Source organism: Chelonia mydas, chromosome 2, assembly GCF_015237465.2.
Source record: "Chelonia mydas isolate rCheMyd1 chromosome 2, rCheMyd1.pri.v2, whole genome shotgun sequence".
Lineage (NCBI taxonomy): Eukaryota > Metazoa > Chordata > Testudines > Cheloniidae > Chelonia > Chelonia mydas.
The window spans coordinates 133,795,071-133,812,791 of NC_057850.1; the positions used below are offsets into that span (position 1 = coordinate 133,795,071).

General features: G+C 39.9%; 1 protein-coding gene across 1 annotated transcript in view; it reads left to right on the forward strand.

Moving 5' to 3' along the window:
- The window catches only part of DNAH5 (dynein axonemal heavy chain 5), a 309,924-nt gene that overhangs the window by 261,320 nt on the left and 30,883 nt on the right, over positions 1 to 17,721 (forward strand). The window contains exons 70-76 of the mRNA XM_037893325.2: positions 560 to 709; positions 3,958 to 4,203; positions 7,492 to 7,711; positions 8,455 to 8,660; positions 10,797 to 11,000; positions 11,571 to 11,786; positions 14,650 to 14,862. Coding sequence (XP_037749253.2) covers positions 560 to 709; positions 3,958 to 4,203; positions 7,492 to 7,711; positions 8,455 to 8,660; positions 10,797 to 11,000; positions 11,571 to 11,786; positions 14,650 to 14,862 — 1,455 coding nt within the window. The remainder of the gene's footprint in view (positions 1 to 559; positions 710 to 3,957; positions 4,204 to 7,491; positions 7,712 to 8,454; positions 8,661 to 10,796; positions 11,001 to 11,570; positions 11,787 to 14,649; positions 14,863 to 17,721) is intronic.

Below are 17,721 nucleotides of genomic sequence, written 5' to 3' on the forward strand. Positions count from 1 at the left end.
AACTGATGATCATTAAGTATTTGACCATGTCCATAGTCATCTGTGAAGGATGGAATGAAACTAATATACAAAATTAGGCTATGAAACAATTAAGGCTATTACACACAATATGCCCACGAAAGAACTCAGGAAAGCAAGTAAATGAAGAGAGGCCACTTAGTAATACATATTTTCTGTCCTTCATCCACAAACACATATGCCCCTTAACATTTTCCCAACTCTCCTCCACTACATAACACAACCTTAACTTTGTTCCCATGGGAGTGCAAGCTTTTCTGCATTCTTAGAGTGCTCTGTTTTGACTGCCCTTCCAAACGCTTTCTGGTGAATATTTGGTACAGTAGTTTGGTTGAGGGCATCAATGCATAGTCCTCTTTTTGTACTCAGTCTAAAAATTTGTTTCCTCTAATATCCACAGTAACCCTATAAAAACAAAGATTAATAAATAAACATGGATATGCCTCTAATGTCTGACCTTCACGGAAAGTTTTGGAGTTTGTGTGTTACAGTGTGACTCCTTCTATATTGTGAGATGCGGTTCTCTACCTTATGTGTACAGATTTCAAGAACAGAGAAACAATGGAAACTCTGGTTTGATAAGGAGAATCCAGAGGAAGAACTTGTTCCCAGTGGCTATGATCAATCTCTGGACTGCTTCAGACGTCTCCTCCTTATTAGATCCTGGTGTCCTGATAGAACCATAGCTCAGGTACATTAACCCGTAGGCATATTTTTGTCTGCTCCTTCAGATGTAATAACTTCCTGTAGGAATTGCTTAATTAAATTTGAATATATTTTATCAAATATATAATATAGCATCAGAGTAAAACTACATACATAGCACTAAAATTATCTTCTAATAATCCTTGTTCCTTAAACAGCATTTGGGAGCTTTTCAAAGTGCTTTACAGATCTATACTAATTCATACAGCTATCACGGGGGTGATCCCTTTGTGTGATGATCCCTCTTTTCAGATGGAAAAATTGACTGCCATAGAGTCGAAACCTAAACTCAGGAGTTACTGTGCTCAGTTCACATTGCCTTGTCAGTGAAATAGAAATTTGCTTGCCGGCCTCATTAATATGGTAACAGAAATCCTAGCTGGAATTTCATCGCCACCTTAAACTTTAGCTGAAATCTCTTCCAAAACTTTGAAAAACGTTATTTAAACACCATTCTGCTTATTTGACTTTATATGTTCTTACGTTCTGCCCTGTCTCTCCTTTATGCTATTGAGTTAAACTACATGAGAATCAGATCATTTAAGACCTTTTTTTTTCTTTTTCTTTTTTTTTTTTTGGTATTTGGTTTGAGCACATCCTCATTTCATACTGTACAGAAATGCACCAGATAAGTAGTTTTTGTCCAAATGTTTCCATGGAAAATGAGAAGAGAAATACAGAAATTATATGCTTCAAGTGGAAAATATGTAAATATTTGGATATCCTGGAAATGCTACAGCAAAAAAAACCCAACTCTGGTTAGACCCTTTTCCCCCGGGCCACACCCCATCCTGTGGGTGCTGCAAAGAAGGGTGGCATTGGCCCAGAATGAGTGAGTTCATATTAACAGAGCAACGGTGTGAGTATCTGGATCAATGATACTGAGTATTGTGGTGAAACTGCAACCCCTTCCCACCCACTCTCAAAGCCCAGTAGGCACAGGCCCTTGTGAGTCAGTTTCTCGAGGAATCCGCGAATTTGACACTGAGCAGGGGAAGACACAACTCTCACCTGTTCATTGTTGGTGAGTTGACAGACCTGTTCAAAACTTGATTTTCTTTTAACCTCTACCTACAGGTTATTCTAAGCAGAGTATCATAGTGATATCTTATGTGCATAGCATATTCATAACCTCCTATTTGTTTTATGCTGTTCTGCTAAATGTGTTTGTTTCTGGTTATTGATCTACACTACCAGAGAATCAAATGCAAGGTCAGCTTTCCCACTTACACTGGATCCCACAAGTAGTTTTCTGCCTAACATTAAATTTGTTCTGTTACCTACATATCTCTCAGTGGTAATCTCTCTCTCTCTCTCTCTGATAAAAAAAAAAAAAGTTTGTACACCTATGTGCATATGTATGTGTATATCGCTTCTTAAATTTTAGTCCAAGATGAAAGCTTTTCAAGAAAAGCAATATGTACAATCTTGAAATGCAAAATCAGCTGTAAACCACATCTTACAGATAAGGCTGTGACTACAGATTCCTTACTGTACTAAGCAAATGTGCTTAATAGTATTCTGTCTTACATGCTTGCTCAGAAGCTAGACCTTTTTTTTTGAGGTAAAACTTCTTTAACTTTAACTTCTCTGGATTTTGTATAACTGCTCAGATGTGGCTGCTTCTTCTGTACCATCTACATACATAGCACATCTAGTTTTATTATTGTTTGCTTGGATTCTTTCTTCCTTCTATCTGAGGTTTTAATTTGCCCACTGACTTTCCTTTCTCTCTGAGGAAATTTCAGTACTCTGCCTGGCACTTGGGATCCTTTCAGTTATTTACTGCCTCACCTATCCAAGAAACTGTAGAAATTTTATCCGTACTAAGATATGGAAAGCTGGAATTAAACTCTAGGATGATATTATTACCGTTAAGTTGCGTATATTGTTTCACAGAACTTAATTCTTGGCATTGCAATCCTCTCTGGATTTTTGATAGATGTAAAAATTCAGTTCTGAAGTAGATGGATACAAATTCTATTGAAGTTAGGGGACTGATTTCAATGCCAGAGCTTAATCTGGTACAGATTATTCCTCTCACAAAAACAGAAATGCCCTATTCATGGTGAATCTAGCTTATCTTGTTATGATCATACAGTACTTGGATTTAGAGAATAAATACAAATTTACTTGAGGGTAACAGTTTTCAAAAGCCTATTATTTTCACTTCTGAAGGGTCTGTCTTTGGAGGCTTCCTTACAGTTAGTTTCATGTGTACTTTGTTTCTTCTCTCCAGTGCTCAATGAGTGACTTCTTTTTAGTTTCAACTGTGGAAACTAAATAAGGGATCATCTAGTTAATTACCCACTGTCTTTTAAATAATTCAAGGGGTTTCGTCCTCCCTCTTTATTGGCTCAGGTCTACAATCAGAAGAAATAATTTTCCATGTTCATTTCTTTCTAGCTGCCAGTTGATCTTAAGCACTAGCCACCTGCTCTTCCGTGACCACCTAGCCATGACTTTCAAGTCATGACTCCTCTGAAGTGCTAATCAATGTTCTTGCTCATATGTTAGTGTTTCCAAATCCTAAAATGGATTTCCAGTTTGTGAGAAATTGTGAAAAACTTGGTTTTGTTATACTTTAGAACAAAACCAGTTTTTTAAAATATTAAAATGTCTAGTGAAACTGAAGTTTAGCCAGTTCTAGTCGTGAATGCATTTGTCTCTGAGAACTGACTCATTACTTATTTTTCCTTTTTCTTGTACATTAAACTGGTAGCTACTGTAAATCCAGAACTCAAGTGCCAGAGAAGTGATAGAGCAGAGATCACTTCAGCCTAGTTTGAAAGAGCCTTAATTTGTTCTCCATTTATATATTTGCCTACGGCTTCAAAAACTGAAATGGAGTTTGTCCTAAATAGCTTAGAGCCTCTGTGATCTTCCGTCTTCCAAATAATACCAGTTATTTTGATTACTACTGTGGCTTTAAAAAGGGGGGGGGGCACAAAAGCATGATATCTTCCTCCTATGGCAGTCTGATTTTAAATCTAAACTGACGGTGTATCTTTCCTAGATTGCATTTTGGGATGTTGAAACCTCATCTTGTCAACTGTTAATAGGCCACATCATTGCATATGGTGGTTATATATTGACTATCTTACATATACTGTTTCTATAGGATAAAATGTAGTGTTAATTTTGGTGATAAGTTTATGTATAACTTGCAGCCTCAGGTTATAGAAAGCAACATTTGAATGACTATAATAGATGTGGCTGAACTTTTTAATACAGGCCAGGAAGTATATCATGGATACCATGGGGGGAAAATATGCAGAAGGGGTCATCTTGGACTTGGAGAAGACATGGGAAGAATCAGATCCACGTACTCCTCTCATCTGCTTTCTTTCAATGGGTTCTGATCCTACCGACTCAATCATTGCTCTGGGGAAAAGACTGAAGACAGAGACACGTTATGTTTCCATGGGTCAGGGACAAGAAGTCCATGCTCGTAAACTTCTACAGCAGACCATGGCACATGTAAGGCAAAACCTGAATTGTTGTTGTCTTGTCACTGCGTGGTTACAACATGCAATGTGTTATAACCCTGAATAGAAACAAAGCATTCTGATAGACTGTTGATGCATGTAGATCTAATTGTTTTATAAAAGTAACTTGAATTCCAAAACAATATGCCTGCCTCATACAATGGTAGACTGGGGCAAAAGAGTTTGTGATAAAATCCAAACCAAAAGGTCCTTCACACCATATAAAGCCAGTCAATCAAAATGCACGTGACTAATGGGAATTTCATAACTGATTATGACATGACAACTTCACGATCTGACTTAATAATCATTAACTACTAGTATAGAGGCATTTCATATGATGCTTTTAAATTTATTTTACTATATTGTTGACAAATATTGACACAACGTGTAAACGTTGAGAGAACTTCCAAATTTCATGTCTCTTATAGAGAGCACATTATCTATTTGTGATTTTCTGTGAAAGAACAAATAATACATAACATAAGAACTGCCATAGTGGGTCACACTGGTGGTCCATATAGCTCAGTATTCTGTCTCTGACAGTAGCCAATACCAGAGATTCAGGGAGAATGTACAGTTAGGGAGAGCTCCACCCCATCTTCTCTTTCTGGCAACCACTCTGGGTTGGGGTTGCATCTCTGACCATCTTGGCTAATAAGCATATAAGTTTGAAAGAGTCTTAATTTGTTCTCCATTTATATATTTGCCTTACAGCTTCAAAAACTGAAATGGAGTTTGTCCTAAATAGCTTAGAGCCTCTGTAACTCATCTTCCAAATAATACCAGTTATTTTTATTACTTCAAGCCCCTTTTTTGTGGCTTCAAAAAATGGGGGGTGGGACACAAAAGCATAGATGGATTTATCCTCCATGAATTTATATAGTTCTTTTTTTAAACCCAATTATACTTTTGGCTATCAAAACATCCCATGGCAATGAGTTCCGAGGTTAATTTTGTGTAATGTGAAAAAGTACTTCTCATGTTTGTATTAAACCTGCTGCCTGTTAATTTTACTGGATGGCCCCTGGTTTTTGTATTGTGGGAAATGATAAATAACACTTTTTCTATGCACTTTTTCCACACCATTCATGATTTTATAGACCTCTCCCCTCTTAGTCATCTCTTCGTTAAGATGAACAGCCCTAATTTTTTTAATCTCTCCTCATATGGAAGCTGTTCCATACCCTTGATCATCTTGTATTGCCCTTTGCCGAACCTTTTTCCAGTTCCACTATATCCTTTTTGAAATGGGGAGACCAGAACCTAACACAGTATTCAAGTGTGGGCATATCATGGATTTATATAGTAGCTATATATTTTCTGTCTTATTTTCTATCTCTTTCCTAATGGTTCCTATGATTATATGAGCCTTTTTGACTCTGCTGCACATTGAGCTGTAGTTTTCAGACAACTCTCCACAACTGTCTGAGATCTTCTTGAATGGTAACAGCTAATTTAGAATCTGTCATTATATTATATATGTGTAGTTGGGATTATCTTTCCCAACATGCATTACTTTGCACTTATCAATGTTGAATTGTATCTGCCATTTTGTTGCCCAGTCACCTCATTTTGTGAGACCCCCCTGTAACTCTTCGCAGTCTGCTTTGGACTTAATGCAATGCTTTTTAATATAAATACTCATAGAATGGAAATTATCTGTAAACATTCTGGGGAGGAAAGAGAACAAGGTTTTTATTAATACAAATTAGCAATTGAAAGTGCTCATGTGTAATAGGACTGCAATGCAATTCAAAGGGGAAAATAATACATATATTTTTTGCACAGTAGCAATCCATTTTATGGTAGCAGTGAAATCATTATAATCTTACTACTTCAGCTGAAGAGGAGAGCAATGAGTTAAACGGTACTTGTTTCTTAAATGTATGGACAGCTGAGCCCAGCTCAGAGGCTTTCAGTTCTTTGTGCTCTATTTGGAAGCAGTGAGTGATAGCTGCCACCTTACTCCCAGCAATGTAAAATACATAAAATTAGGAGGCCACCTTCTGGTGATAATTTATCATTATGTAGTGAAGTGACATTATAGCCTGGTAATGGGAAATGTCATAAGGAAGAGACTGCGAATGGGGAAATAAATGTATCTGCAAGGAGTCAGTGTCCCTCTCCCACACCCATAGTCAGCAAAGGGTGAGTAAATATGAAGCCTCATTTTCCTGATGTTTTAGAGGCAGAACAAGAGGGAACATAACTCTCCCAAATCCAGAAGGTGTGTGTGTGGAGGGAGGAGCTGTGGTCCCATACAGTCTATTTTGCTTTAACCCCTATTTAGCACCTCCAGCTTGCTGGGTTGATCAGGTCACTAGCTCATTAGGATACCTCTATCATAGTGTCTGTAATATGTGGGCTGGTTACCAGGTTAGAAGCTTTAGCATGTCAAGGCATGTATTTCTGAACTCACTGATTTAGCACTTCTAGCCCAGTGGTCTTCAGGAATACTTTTATTGTAGTGAAAAGGAAACAAAACTTCTACTTAATGGAGGACAGCAGGTTCAATGGCTCCACTGATCTGAATCATGGACAGGTCAAGACTCATAACCATCAAAACTGAGAATCAAGGATATATGTTGGAGGATTAAGTAGGCCTTGTTTTGAGGAGTATAAAAAAGGACACTCAAAGGGTCATCCCCACACATCTGCAAGTGGTAAACTCTCCATTCGTGTCATACAGCATGGGCCATCATTAGCATTTTCTTGCAGAAGGGAAATACTTTGTCAGTCCATCAATGGCTATTAGCCAGGATGGGCAGGGATGGTGTCCCTAGCCTCTGTTTGCGAGGGAATGAGCGACAGGGAATGGATCACTTGATGATTATCTGTTCTGTTCATTCCTCTGGGGCACCTGGCATTGGCTGCTGTTGGTAGACAGGATACTGGGCTAGATGGGCCTTTGGTCTGACCCAGTTTGGCCCTTCTTATGTTCTTAGTTGTACAATTAGCATGTGAACTGGCTGCCAGCTCTTGAGTTTTACATGGGAAAATATAAAGTTCTGAAAGACACTAGTTTGAATTGATGAGGACTTGGTGAAGAGTTGATAAGCTTAGAACTGGAATGTGGAGGAATATGTTACTTGAATTCTTCCCACCTTGCTGCACATGAGGTGTTCGACATGTTTGATTACCATGCTGTAAATTAGAATTGTTTGATACATTTCTAATTTTAATGATAAATAAAATATCATTTAGCGTTTTCAGTTTGAAAATAAATTTTAATACCACACAAATGCATATCACATCTTGTTCTCTTCTGTTGCACTAGGGAGGATGGGCACTTCTTCAGAACTGCCACCTAGGACTTGACTTTTTGGATGAGCTGATGGACACTATTATAGAAACTGAGACTGTCCATGAGGACTTCCGCTTGTGGATGACCACTGAGGTTCACCGACAGTTCCCCATTACCCTTCTTCAAATGTCCATTAAATTCACCAATGAACCTCCACAGGGGCTCAAAGCTGGTCTGAAGAGAACATATGGTGGTGAGTGAAAAAAATCAACAGGGAATAAAATATAGTTTTTAGCGGTACACAATTAAATAGGCCCTTCCTTCCAGCCCCACCTATGTCACCATGTGATCATGTTGCAGTTACTGGTAGAATCAGGATGAAATTTTGGACACTGCCTGCAGACCTTATCTGTTGAAGCTGATAACAACAAAAGTTGTGCATGTTGATTCCAGGGCACAACTTGGCCCTAAGATGAAGCCAGATGATAAGAAAATTGAGAGAAATTGGAGAGCTGCTGAAGTTATGTCTGAACTCATCTGATATAAAAACAGGAATATTTTTTCCACAAATTATAACCTCCAGTGTCTTGTTTAAAAATGCTTTTTAACACCTCATTTAATAATTGAACACCCTTTCACTTTTTATGATGAAAGGCCATATGCTGATTTTTATCATGCCAGAGCGATGATTTTTAATTGCTTTTCTGGGAACTAAAAAGTTGTATCTCCTGTCCTCAAAGGGCTTGTTACGATAAATGCACCAGATGTGCACTGTAACACGTGCATTTATATTTCTGAACTTTATGCTAACTTGTGCTACCTAAAAAGAGGTAGCATACGTTCTCCAGACTAGAGTGCTTTGTGATATAGTAAATGCATCTCTGGAGAGATTCAAAGCTAACTAAGTACCACCATCAGAGGTATTTTAGTAATGGATCATGCTGAAACTAAAATGCTGGTAGCTTATGGCTTGTGATGTCCACTTTTTTCCAACAGGTGTGAACCAGGATCTCCTGGATGTCAGTAACATGGTGCAATGGAAACCATTATTATATGCTGTTGGTTTCCTGCACTCCACAGTTCAAGAAAGACGCAAATTTGGACCACTAGGTTGGAACATCCCCTATGAGTTTAACCAGGCCGACTTTAATGCCACTGTGCAGTTCATCCAGAATCATTTAGATGACATGGACATCAAGAAGGTACTTAATTCAATAGTTTGGGTCACTTGGAATATTATGGATGCTTCCAAACAATTGAAATACAAACATGAATGCTAGATCATAAAAAACTTGTTCTTTAACTCTAGATATATTGAGTGCCCACAGCACTGAAAACACTTGTCTACATATGTTGAAATACAAATGCAACTGCTCAGTGGGGGATAACTTTTAAAATCTGGTTTTTAAGCATCTGTATGTTTTCTACTTATGCTTGTGGTGGCTACTTTTTCATTAGTCCAAAAATATATATAATTAGGCAAAAAAAAGGGGAGCTGTAAACTGCAGTAATATTTGGGGCCTACTAGGCTTGTCCCAGTTCCAAGCCTAACTGTAGAAAGTGACTAACAATTCACAAAATGTTAAAATAACCTATAACAATAAATGTTGGTGTGGGGGGAAAAGTGCACAAGAGAAACAGACTGAATTAGTCCAAACAAAAAGGCTTACTGATATAACCCAAGGACTGTGTTGAGATTGTATTTGCTAAAGAAGGAAAGTGTGGGACCAGAAATCAGTGACTCAAAATTGGTGTGTTGGAAAATAGATGTAATTGGTGGACAAAGTAATGAGGGGAAGGGCTATTCCACCCATTGCTCTCCTTTTGGGATCCTCAGAAAGACTTTGGGGGAGTAGGAAATTAGTAGACTATGTCTGACTGAAAGACTTGCAAACAGGATGGAGAGAGTGTTATCATTATGGCTTCCATCCCCTTTATCTCCTAGAACCCCAGAGTCCACCATGACACTCTTGGGCCTTTGTCATCCTAATCCTGAGATGTCCAGACCGGACTGAGGCAGAGTGAGGGACTCAGATGACATTATTGGCTCCAGCTAACCCCCAAACGCCACTGGGGATGTGAGACTTTTTCACCCCCTCCTGGTGCATCCTTTTCCTTCCCCACCTTATTTGTTCTCTTTCCTATTTCTTTCCTCTTGCCTTCTGTCTAAAAAGAGTCTGGCTTAGCTGGCCAAGGCTATATATTTTACAACACTGCTGCAAGCCTGTGAGCAGAGGGGCAGCTAAAAGCAATGCTTTACCTGATGCTGGTGTAAGTTTGCCAGGTCTCAGAAAGGCTGATAAAACCAAGTGTGATGCCTGTGTTTTTCCAGCATTGAGGTTGCAAGTGAGAGTCAACACCAAAAATAGAAACTGCTTTATTTTGCTATTCTTTTTCTCTTCCCTTTTGCACGTGCTTGACTTGTTTTGTTTTCAAGAAAAAAGGACCAGACTTTAGCAGCAGCAATAAGAGATAGTGTTAAATAGCTAAAAGTTGGTTTTTGTATTTCAGAATAATGTTCTGTTTTATAACAAATGTTTTAATAATATAGTTCAATTATATCTGATTTAATGGCATTAGCACTTGCTTTTTGACGTTGTCTTCATAAATCAGTGCTTCACATAAAGCAGTATACATGCACGCCCCAATTTTGGGGAATGGGTTGGATGGCAAGCTGTACATGTGCATCTGTGAGGAGAGTATCAAATTCAGGAAAATGTTATTTGAAATTTGTTGGTACTAATTTAGTGAAAGTTAAAGGTGCCGATGAATTTTCTGAACCCCAATGTATCCCCTGCCTAAAAACCAAATACAGTGGGATATCAGAGGAGTTAGGAGTCTATAAAAACAATCCTAATTATTGCTGCACTGCAACAGTGATGGATTTTGTTTAGTTGACCTAAGCAGAAAGCATATTATGACTGACCAGCTATTCCAGGTTTCTGTGGCCTTCCTGTGACACTCTGGAATCAGAAAGGGACTGTAAAGCTGGCTTACCTAGCCTCCTGAAGATGTCTCTGGATGGGAGAATCCAAAACAGTGGAGTGAACCATAGCTGCCTCTCTGGCAAAGCTCATTGCCACCTCCATTGTAAATGGCATGGTTGGAGTGAAGCTGTGCCACAGGTATCCCAGCTGCCAAAACAGCCCCTTGTTACTTAAGCCGCTGTAAATTGCGTGAGGATTGAGCTGGCCTCAAGCCAGGGGAACACAAGGGTGGTTAGATGATCTGGGCCTATATACAATACTGTATGTATACAGACACACGAAGATATCAACAGAGCTCTGCATGAAATTCAGGGAGGTTTAGCCACAATTAATGTTTGCATGTTGTTTTAGGGCATCTCCTGGAATACTGTTCGCTACATGGTAGGTGAGATCCAGTATGGAGGCCGAGTGACTGATGACTATGACAAAAGACTGCTGAACACATTTGCTAAGGTCTGGTTCAGTGAAAACATGTTCAGTCAAGACTTCTGCTTTTACAAAGGATACAGCATACCCAAATGTACCACAGTGGATCAGTACCTTCAGTACATACAGGTTTGTACACTACCAAGCTCTTACCAAAATGAAAACAATACTAATAAACACTCATCCAAGTTCTTTCTACCCTTCAGCATCTTCCTTTAGTTTTAGTCTAAGCAGATTTTTCTCCTGTCTGCATACTTGCCTAAATATCTGCTAATGAAGGAGTTATAATGCTGTTCCAGTAGTTCTACACTTTATTTTTCCTTTTAAGTCCCTTCAGAGAGGTACCGCCTAGAGAGACCATTATCAAAGGAGAAATAGAGAAAAGGAGTCCAGGCTCTTGGCACTTCCTCACAGGAGATGTTAGGGGAATCTGAAGTGGAAAATGACTACTCAGACATAAGGGGAAGTTGCATTCTAAGTAGTTGCAGTCAGTAGGGTTTGTGCTTGCACTAGGTTTTAGGAAGCATTGGATTCTTTGCATTGAAGACTGCTAATTGAGCATCACAGGATGACAAAATTAGGAAAATAAAGCTTTTTTTATTTTATAGGATAGTAACTGCTTTTATTCCTCTGGCTTTTTTACAGCTGGTATTTGTGAACTTTACCTCCAATTACAATTCTTTGTGTTTGATCATCTAGAGCCTGCCTGCTTACGACACTCCTGAGGTATTTGGGCTGCATCCCAATGCTGATATCACTTACCAGAGCAAGCTTGCCAAGGATGTGTTGGATACCATCCTCAGTATTCAACCTAAAGACAGTTCCAGTGGAGGAGGCGAGACTAGAGAGGCGGTGGTAGCTAGATTGGCTGATGATATGTTGGAGAAGCTTCCTAATGATTATACACCATTTGAAGTGAGTTTATGAAATCCTGTCAGAAATCACATCTGCTCTGTCTTGCCTTATGTATGTGCAAAAAACCAAGAAAAGTCCCATATAACCTTCTTGAAAAGCTTTTGTGAATCCATTTACACTGACAAATGCTTTAAAAATATATACTGAGGAAGCCTGAATGGGATGTAAATGTTCATAGTGAAGTTGCTAAAATTGTACTGATGGGGCATTATTGCTTTGCTAAAAATTAAACCACTTGTTGATTTTCCATTTACACTGAGGGAGATCAGCAGTTTTCATCAGCTAAACTAGGTGACATTGTGAGAGAAAACGTGTGCTGTCTTTGTAAATTAAAATTCCTAAATTTTGTTACTTTGCGGTTCAGCATAGAAACCGCAGATACTTGTAGTAATTTATTTTCATATATTATAGTGTTTCTGTGGAGTGAATGGCTCATGGGATTGACAATGGTGTGGATGTGGGTGTGAGTGAGCGAAATATATATTTATATTTTATGTGTGCATGGAACTTTTCATCTTACCTACAGTGGTTCAAACCCAGGGAAGTTAACTACTGACTCAACAACAATACTTAATAGCCCAATTGCGATGAATTTGGTTTCAGTTATAGTTGCAATAGACACTTTCTCACACTGTGCAGAGGAAACACTGCCACTAACTTACCCTCCCCTAGCTAGCATCCGGGGAACCAGAATGGAGAATTTAGGAGGGGAGAGTGAACAGACAGGACCGTAGTGGCATATGCCTAGATGCACACGCTGCACAGTCAGTGTACATGTGCATGTGTGCACACTCTTGTTTGGCTGGGTTTGGCCCAGCTCTTTTCAAGTATAGTTATTCCCTTGTCCATTATCTTACTTGTGCTGTGTTCCATCAGGTATGATGTAAGTGTCATCTCACAATAATTAGCACCAATGATGACAAACCTTCCAGAAATGAGGAGCCACCCGTTCTAATTTGAACTGCTGAGCCAGTGACCTCCCACAGGCCTGTGTCTTGGCATCAGCTTAGCACACTGAAATTTCTGAGCTAATGATCTCACAGAAGTCTGAGCACTATCACCTCAGCAAGCCATAAAAGCTGAGATAGGAAACTTTTCTGAAGCTTGAGACTTGATATCCAATCAGAGCAGTTATCCCCCCCGGAAAGTTTGTAGTGCTTAGGCTGAGGATTCACACATTTTTAAGCTTTCACACAAGCCCAAAAGCTAGAGGTGCTCAACCAGTAACCTCAGAGAGGGCTGACCCTCATCCCAGCAAGGTAGGAGGAGTACTTACCCAGTAACCTTAAAAAGCCCTGTGTCGCCACATAGACCCCGATGGTTAAATTGCTGAGCTAGCGAGTTTACAAAGCCTTGTCTCTTGTAATCTTTCTCAGGAAGCTAGAGACGTCAAACTAGACATCTCACAAGTTTGACCCTTATCATCAGCTCAATAAACTAGAGAGGCTGAGCAGGGTTTAAAGGGACAGTGTGGACATGTGCAGCACCCTTTCCTCTGATAACACCTTCACTCCCTCTGTTGGGCACTGGAGAGCTCATCTCTGCCAGAGCTGCTGTTCTTCCTGCTTCCTGCTGTTCTGTAGTCAGCTTCTATTTTAGCACTACCATGTGCCTATGTGTTGGGTGTTCATGCTACTGTTTCAGCCACTTCTTTACGTTTACCCTGAATGAAAGACAGAAGCTGTGCTCAAAGCTGCCTCGTCAATGGGAGGTGAAATTAGGACTCAGGAGGTGACTCGTATCAGGATGTGCACACTACCCTGAAGGGTCATTATCAGGTTCATTTAAAAACAATTTGCCTTAACTATGTTATAACCACCACCACAGAGGATATAAAATGAAGTTTAAAAAATTAATTACATTTGCACTCTTCATGCTGATTTCTCATTTTGGCTTCTACAAAGTTATCATGAAAAGATGCAGAACTTATTTTTATTAGAATATGAGATTAATAGTGTGATCTCCTTTGACCCAAGTGGCTGGTCAAACTTTTGTGGCCCTGTGCCTTATTTCTCCGTAGACAGAGAAAATAGTGACAGAATCAGGTATTTTCTTTGATGCAATATTGTTTATTTGCAAAGGTGATACACTGAGTTGTCTTTCCCTGAACACAGGGGGGAAAAAATCAGGAGACAGTTCTTTTGCTCACTGTTCCAAATCTGCCTTTCCAGCCAGCATGCGTGTCCGACAAGCTTCCTCTCTTAGCTGCCTCCCAGGGTCATGTTACCAGTGCTTCTGTTGTGGTCTACTTAGCTTCCTGACAGCTTCTCTCTCTCCTCTCTACTTTAGCACTACCATGTACCTATGTGTTGGGTGTTCATGCTACTGTTTCAGCCTCTTCTTTACATTTACCCTGAATGAAAGACAAGCTGTGCTCAAACCTTACCATGGTTTAAGCCAACCCACAACAATACTATTAGAGTAGAAGGGTAGAGTTTTTGTGGCGTTTGGGCTCTTCCTTAAGTTCTCAAACTAGAGTCAGGTTTTGGTGCAGAGTTGCTCCCTGGGAACCGGGCATTGGTATTCAGGCTGAGATCTCTGAAAGAGGGAATTGTCTACAAGTTGCCGTGATACTTTCTATTTCAGGGGTGGTGGGTAGAGTGTACATAAATTATGTCAGGAATATTCCTGGACTCCACATCACTGATGTCTCTTCCAATGGAGAGCTGACCAACAAGGGCCTTGTGATCTGCTACTGCTTGGGTCAGGGGTGACAATACCTACCTAGCTGATTACCCTTACTTATAACCATCTAATGAAAACGATTTGATCTTTCCATGTATTGGTATCTAACTTTGCCATAAAGTGAACTTTCTCTTGATTTCTCTGTGAATATCTGCTTTGTTTGGCTTTCTCTTGACAGGTAAAGGAAAGGCTGCAGAAGATGGGACCATTCCAGCCTATGAACATCTTCTTGAGACAGGAGATAGACAGAATGCAGAGGGTTATCACCTTAGTACGAAGCACTCTGACTGATCTCAAACTTGCCATTGATGGGACCATCATCATGAGTGAAAATCTGAGGGATGCTTTGGATTGCATGTATGATGCAAGAATTCCTGCACATTGGGAAAAGGCAGGTGTTAAACTGTTTAGAGTCCTCGGTCAATGTTGCATTTTAAAGACTAAAAAAATGACATACTCAGATTATTAATCATTATTAATATCCAATATGTTAAGATCCTTTAATTTAAAAAGGGTTAATGCATTTTGTTCAACCTCTTTTTGAAAATATAACCCTGAAGTGCTAGATCTCAGTGATAGAAAGAAGTGCTAGATCTCAGTGATAATATGAAGTCATGGTTGTGACTGCATTATCAAATTTGAGAGAGAGCTTTCAGCCGAAGAGTGGAGTTATGGGATTGTACAGGGTGTAAAATAGGACAGAATCTGATCATATATCCCCCTTTCTTTGCCCCCTTTCTGACTTACTTTGAAAACTCCTTCTGGTCTAAAACTTCTCATACCTAGTTGGCCAGAGAAGAAATATTTTTTTCTGAAGTATTAGGTAAATTGTAGAAGGGCTGGCCATGCCACCTCAGGTAAGATTGAGTTCCATTTTATACTTAGTGCAGAGATTAATCCTCTTAGGTATGAAAAATACAGTGTATCATGACTGCACTTTTTGGGTACAGAATGCATTTTCTGAGAATTTATAAATCTGTTAATTTGAGTTTAAATTCTGGATCCATTAAGAAAATCAGTGTGTGTCCTTTTTATCTTATTGTCTAGAAACCCAGGGCAAGTACAAATGATACCTGGACAAATAGCTGATTAGCTTGCCTAAAATTAGTTGATACAGCAGATAATTTGCCTGCACAGCATGTGAACAGCTCATTGTATTTTGATCCAGGTGATTAGGTAATATTTGGGTCTTGAGAGTTGTTTCAGTGGGGACCAAAAATGGATATTGGAGTCAGGCATTTCATTGATGCAGTTTTGTTTATTTACAGAGAATGTAGATATACTCATGTTTCCTTGATAACAGTAGGAACAAAACAGGAGACAGTTTCTTTTTCGCGAGACAAAAGACTATGTTTTATATATACACACACACATATACACAGTATAAGCCAATAGCTAACAGTGATAAAAGGAAATAACTTTCTATGCAATGCATAACTTGTGGAACTCACTACTACTATTAGGTTATTAATGATGCCGAATTCTTTGTGAGACTCAAAGTAGTAAGCCTCATTCCAGTCAGCACTCTATCCAGAAGTGCTCTGAGCTTTTCTCAGGATCATGCTGTAAGTGCTTCTTCAGCTGTCTCTGGGGTTTCCTTGCTGCCTTTCATGTATTTTTCCATGGTGTTTTTGTTCCTCTCTCTCACACACACCTCCACCAAAACAATACAGTAACTGCTCGCTTAATGTTGTAGTTATGTTCCTGAAAAATGCTACTTTAAGCGAAACGATGTTAAGTGAATCCAATTTCCCCATAAGAATTAATGTAAATGTGGGGGTTAGGTTGCAGAGAAATTTTTTTTCGCCAGACAAAAGACTATATATATATATATCATCATTGCAACATATATATATATATACACACACACACAGTATAAGTTTTAAACAAACAATTGAATACTGTACACTGCAATGATGATTGTGAAGCTTGGTTGAGGTGGTGGAGTCAGAGGGTGGGATATTTCCCAGGGGATGCCTTAATGCTAAATGATGAACTAGCACTTGGCTGAGCCCCTCAAGGGTTAACACACTGTTGTTAATGTAGCCTCACACTCTACAAGGCAGTACAAATGGAGGGAGGGGAGACAGCATGGCAGAGAGAGACAGAGACACACACCATGTGTGTGTGAGAGAGACACACATTGCCCCTTTAAGTACACTGACCCCCTCTAAGTACACTCCTTTTTAAGTAGATCAGCAAGTTGAGACAGCAGCTGTTGCCAGCAAGCTCCCTCCATCCTGAGCCTTGTCATGTCCCCCGCCCCTGCTCTGTGGAGATGGGGTACGGGGGGGGGCAGGAGGGGGGGGCCAGGGGACACCCTGAGATTAGCACCCCTCTCCTGCCCCCCTGCACAACAAGCAGGAGGCTCCGGGGAGCAGCTCCAAGGCAGAGGGCAGGAGCAGCACACAGCAGTGGCAGGAGGGACACCTGAACTGGCAGCTGAACTGAGCAGCTGTTACACAGAGAACTTAGGGGAGCTGATAAGGGGTTGCTGGTCCACCCTGGTTCCAAGCCCCTACCAGCTGGCTCCAACGGGCTGCTCTTCCTGCAAGCAGTGGACAAAGCAGGCAGCTGCCAAACGACGTTATAAGGGAACATTGGGCAACTTTAAACGAGCATGTTCCCTAACTGATCAGCAACATAACAATGAAACAACATTAACTGGGATGACTTTAAGTGGGGAGTTACTGTACTCAGTAACAATATATTGAGCTCCCAGTGAAACCCCTCCATCCATATAGCTCAGGTTCCTGACCAGCTTTGCATATGACTTTTGTTTGGGTGATGGTTCCTATTGTTTCAACTGTCTCGTTCCAGAAAGGAATTTAATAGCTTTCCAGAATTTATCCTGGATGAAGGGTGGCAGTTATGTCTACCAGCTTCCACAAGATTTCAGCCAACCCTAAGGATAATCGCATGAAGCCAAGATGATACTCATGTTGTTGCACAGTGTGTCCTTGAGCTTGCTGTTCTGGAACTTAACCATTTTCAGTGTTTTTATAATTCAAACTGTTGCCAATCTATTGAAGATAGGGATTATCCTTAAATTCCCCCCCCCCCCCCCCCCCCCCCGCAAAAAAAAAAAAGATAGCAATAGTAGCTTCTTGCTTATGTTTTTGAGGCCTCTGAGGTACTTTGGAATTATTCACTATGTGCATTTTGTTGACAGTCACACCAAAGCACCAACAGCAATGATAAAAAGATATATTTCACTGTGACATAGCTGGAACATAAGGGCTGAGGTAGC